Raw genomic sequence first — 5,220 nt, 5'->3', positions numbered from 1 at the left:
ATTTTTTCGAATTTTAAAAATATACATAAGGGAGGAAATGTGGGAATTACAAGGTACAAAATAAGGTGATCAGATCGATAGCCAAGCAGTTATACTAAAGTTCCTCTAGTTCTTAGTAATTAAAAAAATAGCTCATAGAAAGCCCATAATCTGGAGATACATAATAAGTTACCCTCTCTGTACACTTTATTGGCTATATATCGGCATACGATTTAATAAGATTAATTACTAAGATAAAGTTAAAATGTATTGAAAAACAACTACTATTAACAAGTGCTTAGAAACAACTAAATCATTTAAACTATTTATTGTTGAAAAGACTAAAGAAATATTGATGGGAGAATTATGTAATATCTATATCAGTGAAATGCAACAACCCAGTATTCGATCTCATGTAGAAAAAATAGAAAATTAAATAGAATTGTATTCAGAGAAAGTAGAAGCATGATTTTGAGCCTTTGGTGGCATGTTAATAAGCATATCCAAGCTTTTCAAACAAGGGAAATGGACAAACTATTGAAATAAACTTAAAAAAAGAAAAGAAAATGTAGAACAAGTACTTTTAGGACAACGAGAGTATCAACAAAATTATCCACTATACTTCAAATGATTGGTTGTGATATCATTCAAGGCGGCAAGTTTGCTATTTTTTACAATCGAAAAATAATTTGACAAAATGATAGCTTAAATTTTGAAATATAAATGTCAATTTATAGGCATGAAAATTATGATTTCTTCCTCCACAAGTCATAATATTGCCACCCCAATTGGATAAAGCTAAGATCATTTCAAAAAAGCACTACATCAGCTTTGGCATGCTTTGTTTTTGTCATTAAAAAAATTCTCCACAAATTGATTAATAATTAGAGTACACTAAAAATTGCATACGTCCTACGAAGACGACCAATATATGTCGTCCTAGCATTTGACAACTTCCATGTTTTTCTCTAACGTAAACATGACAAGAAACCATAGAACATTGACAAGCTCAAGTTTTTCTTTTTAGTTTTTTTTATAGAACAATTATAATTTATTTTGAATGTCAACAGAAGAGAAACAGGTGTTCTTTTTTTTTTTTTTTGTGTAAGACATCATTATCAAGAAAAATAGAAAATGTAAGCCTTTGTGAAGTGATTTTAGTCTTCAAATGATTTTGAATTTTATATTTTGCTTCCATAATGTAACAAAATTTTCTTATATACATTGACTTCTAATCATGAAACTCCCCTACCAAGCACCTGACTTTGACTGAGGGAACCAAATTGGAAAAATGAAATATTTTAACACAGGTTGAGAGTATTAATAAATTAGGTAATCGAAGGCAACCCACCAAAATTTCTTGTATGAAATTAAATAGGGTTTTTGATTCATTCGATATCCTAACCGTGAAGATATTACCATAAATCATTAGCTCAAACATTATTGTAAACTACGGATGCTAACAAACACCCACTATCAGAGTTAGAATCTAGGGTGGGTTCTAGTAGTCCAACTGAAATTATTGTGTGCGACTCAAATCATGTATACATATGAAAAAATTGATACAGAAACATTATAAAATCGCACTCATTCTAAACTCATTAATTCTAAATCGTGTAAGTTTTTTATTAACAATTTTTCTTTTTTTCTTTAATTTTATGTGGGGAGACTGGACAGAAAAAGGAGTTATTAGTGCTCATCCACCGTTCAATGATTTCAGTCTAGGAATAAATTTGAACTTGCATTTATGTTGAACTTCAGCCATAACTTGTGAATTACTCCCTCCTTTGACTTTTACTTGGCATGTATAATAAAAATAGATTTTGAAGACAATTTTTTTTTTACTGTTATACCCACAGTATTTATTACTCATTTCAAATCATTTTCTCAAATCCAATAAAATATGTATCAATTAATATGGATATCATGGTAAATTATGCACTTCATTTATTATTTCTTAAGGGGCGTGAAAAATCAAAACGTGCCAAGTAAAAGTGAACGGAGGGAGTAATAATAATAAATATAGGTACCCTAATATTAATTGAATAGATGCAAAACTCTCCTGAATTTTCTAATCTCTGAGAAACCGTATCTTGTACCTTTTAGAATCCCTATTCTCCATGCTATGACATTTATTGTGCAAAGTAATTTCTTTTCAAGATTTACAGCGACAAACATAGATTTATAAAAATATAATTTGTTTTCCAAACAATTTCATACATTTATGTTGATCATCCGTAACTTGTGAAGTAATCGTAAATATAAATACCTTCATATTATTCTCCTTGCTATGACATTTATTATACGGAAAACATTTTCTTTCAAGAAGAAAGTATTAATATGGTTTTTGATAAATCTAATTTGTTTTCCTATAATAAACATGAACTTTAAATATCTATATAGTATGTGTTCCCGATTATTGATCACTAACGAAATAGATCGTTGAAAGAGCTAACATCTATCAACTACTTGAGAAAATAAGTAATTCAGATCATGTTTATCTTCATTGGTTTTTCAGATTTATATGATCAAACAGTCATTTGATTTTCTGATATACTATATTGATTTTGAGTAAACAAAGCGAAGCAGATGTGATTTTAACATCTCTGTGAAATGCCTTTTAACACGTCCTTTATTTCAGCAGTAATGTTGCACCTGTTTGACACTGTAAAATAAAATGCTCAATAAATCCTACAACTAAAGATATTAGTAATTTAATTCAACTTTTAAACAGTACCTATAGTAGATCATGTCCCAAAAGAATCATCACAAATTACTATATCTTTGCAAGAAAATGGCGCACATAGCGGTTTGGACTAATTAAAAATATGGAAAAAATACTAATGCAAATGTAACTTCTTTTTCCAACAACTTCTCCAAAAAATTATATCAAGCAATACAACAGTCTTTTTTCTTATCATCTAAATTCCTAGTCAAACTACACTTTCTCAAACTTCATCCTTAGTTCAAAGCTCACCATAAACAGTAGAGTATAATTAATTAAAGAAAGTAAAAAAGAATCATTAGTGGCAAATCACAACCAAGAATCACCTATGTCAAAATCCGAACTATGTACAAAACTAACTATAGGTCACTAAACTTGCAAACTTATGAAGCAGCCTGCGGAGGATGAATTTGTGCAGGTGGAAATGGGAAGAGATTGGGCTTTGCCAAAGAAAGCGTCGTGTTTGTGGCGGCGGCATTGGCCGTGGCCGTGGCAGAGGTAGTGGTAGCAGCAGCGGCTGTAGGGACGGCCGTGGCGGCGGTGGTGGCGACGCGCTCACAAGACGGACACATAGTGAGAGTGGTGGCAGGAAGTTGCATGTAGAAAGGTTGGGAAGATTTCAAAGCTCTTAATTCTTGAAGCTCTTTTTGCAGCCTCCTATTCTCTTCTGTCAGTTTCTCACAACACCTTTTTAAATATTCACAATCTAGTTCTGTCTGCTTCAATTTCGTCCTGCCATTGTTGAATTTATATAAATGCACCAATTAATAATATAGTAATTACTAATAGTACAATTTACTTCTAATATTAACAAGAAAATTTTACTTTTTTATTGGATAGTATGAAATTAAATGCTTACCTTGCTCTTCTGTTTTGGAACCAAACTTCTACTTGTCTAGGCCGAAGGTTTAACTGCTTTGCCAGAGCAAGCTTCTGTTTCTGCAAAATGTTAAAATTCTTTTCCTATTGAGAACAAAATCAGTACTGGATACTTCCATAGATTAGGAAAAAGAAATACATAAGTACTAAAAAACTAAATAAATACTCCGGTGAAAATAATATTCCTTTATTTCCATATTTAATGACTACATAAATATATTACTATAAGTGATAATATTACTAATTTAAATTTCTTTAACAAATATTTAAGAAAATTGTGGTAAAAAGAATACCTCTGATTCTCCACATAGTAATAGTGCCATATAAATTGAGGAGAGAGTAATAACATCAAACATCAATGTTTTGCTAATGTAAGTTCCAATTTATAATATATTTTGTTAGTACATTTAAAAAAGAATATCAATTTTTTGAAATTTAGAAATAATTTAATCTAAACTATTCATCTTATCAAAGTTTTTATAGGCACACAATATGAAATATTTAATACCATAATTTCAAAAGTCTTATACTCACACAAATATTATTAACTTTTTACCAAATATTTTATTGATATACTTGGAAGATAAGACGAAACAATTAATCTCTCGATCAGCTTGGTTGTTAAGGGTTTAGCTCAAAAAGATTTCTTTCCTTTTTGACCAAGCCAAAGCCAACAAAAGGTTTGATTGACTTACAGGGTTGAGAGTGTTATGCTCTTTGAAACTTTCTTCAAGAAAAGCAGATTGCTCTTTGGTAAGTCTCAGTTTTTTTCTAGCTAAACCATTATTTTCATCTTCATCACTAACTCCTCTTTCTGTATTTCCTGCTTCAAAATGATCTCTCTTTCCTATTAATGATCTGCTAATTCCACTTCTGTATATTGATGAAAATTCCATCTGAAAACTTGATACTGCGCTGTTGCTGTTCGGAGATGAGAGGTCCGTCCCTTCTTCCGCCTCCTCTGCCAGTATTATTGGCCGCCGGTTCATGTCCAACACCATTCTTTCCGGTCCATTTGTTAAACCCGGTTCAGCTGCTACTGAAACAAAATACTATTTTTTCAGATAAGGATCGTCAAGATTATCAACACAAATTATATATAAAAAATTACAGAAAAGAAAAAGAGAAACAAATCACAAGACAATAGTCAATAGGGTGAAGGAGAAGAAGAGGGTGGGGTGTGAAAAGAACTTACTATTTGGATTGCTCTTTCCTAAACCCATGCAGAATCTTATATCTTTATTGCTACCCGTTAGCAGCTCCTCATGTGACGAAGAATTATTAGTAGATTTTTCAAGAAAAGAAAATGGTTTTTGGGTATCCCCTCCTAAGCTCAAAGCTAACTCCATTAGAGAGAGAGAGAGAGAGAGAGAGAGAGAGAGAGAGGAAATGTGGAATTTGGTTGAGTTGAAGAATGGAAGAAAAGGGGACCTGAGTGAGGGTTAATTTAAAAGATGGCTTTGTCCAATCAATTTTTAACTAGTAGGACGATAATTAAATTAAAGGGCAAAACTCAAAAGGCTTTTCTTTTTAATTTGTTTTTGGATTTGGGCAAAAAGTAAAATTGACCGACAAAATGCTCATTGAAGAGCGCACGTGAATTCATATAAAGATACAATTGTTCATACCTATGATAC

At 31.4% G+C, this 5,220-nt stretch overlaps 1 protein-coding gene across 1 annotated transcript; it reads right to left on the bottom strand.

The window, feature by feature from the left end:
• Nucleotides 1-2,820: 2,820 nt before the first annotated feature.
• Nucleotides 2,821-5,019, bottom strand: LOC107784937 (homeobox-leucine zipper protein HAT14-like). The gene is made up of 4 exons (XM_016606138.2): nucleotides 4,779-5,019; nucleotides 4,279-4,622; nucleotides 3,564-3,667; nucleotides 2,821-3,436 (listed from the first exon to the last, which is right to left on the bottom strand). The coding sequence occupies exons 1-4, from the start codon at nucleotides 4,930-4,932 to the stop codon at nucleotides 3,088-3,090; spliced, it is 951 nt and encodes a 316-aa protein (XP_016461624.1). The 5' UTR covers nucleotides 4,933-5,019; the 3' UTR covers nucleotides 2,821-3,087.
• Between the last annotated feature and the right edge of the window lie 201 nt (nucleotides 5,020-5,220).

This window comes from Nicotiana tabacum, chromosome 4 (assembly GCF_000715075.1).
Source record: "Nicotiana tabacum cultivar K326 chromosome 4, ASM71507v2, whole genome shotgun sequence".
Lineage (NCBI taxonomy): Eukaryota > Viridiplantae > Streptophyta > Magnoliopsida > Solanales > Solanaceae > Nicotiana > Nicotiana tabacum.
Note: the sequence above shows the minus strand (reverse complement) of the source record. Positions and strands in the feature narration are given on the sequence as shown.

Coding starts and splice junctions, on each gene's coding strand:
- LOC107784937 (XM_016606138.2), bottom strand. CDS start 4,932: ATGGAGTTAGCTTTGAGCTTAGGAGGGGATACCCAAAAACCATTTTCT. Junction 4,623..4,778: donor AGGAAAGAGCAATCCAAATA/GTAAGTTCTTTT, acceptor ATTTTGTTTCAG/TAGCAGCTGAACCGGGTTTA. Junction 3,668..4,278: donor AGCATAACACTCTCAACCCT/GTAAGTCAATCA, acceptor TGTTCTCAATAG/GAAAAGAATTTTAACATTTT.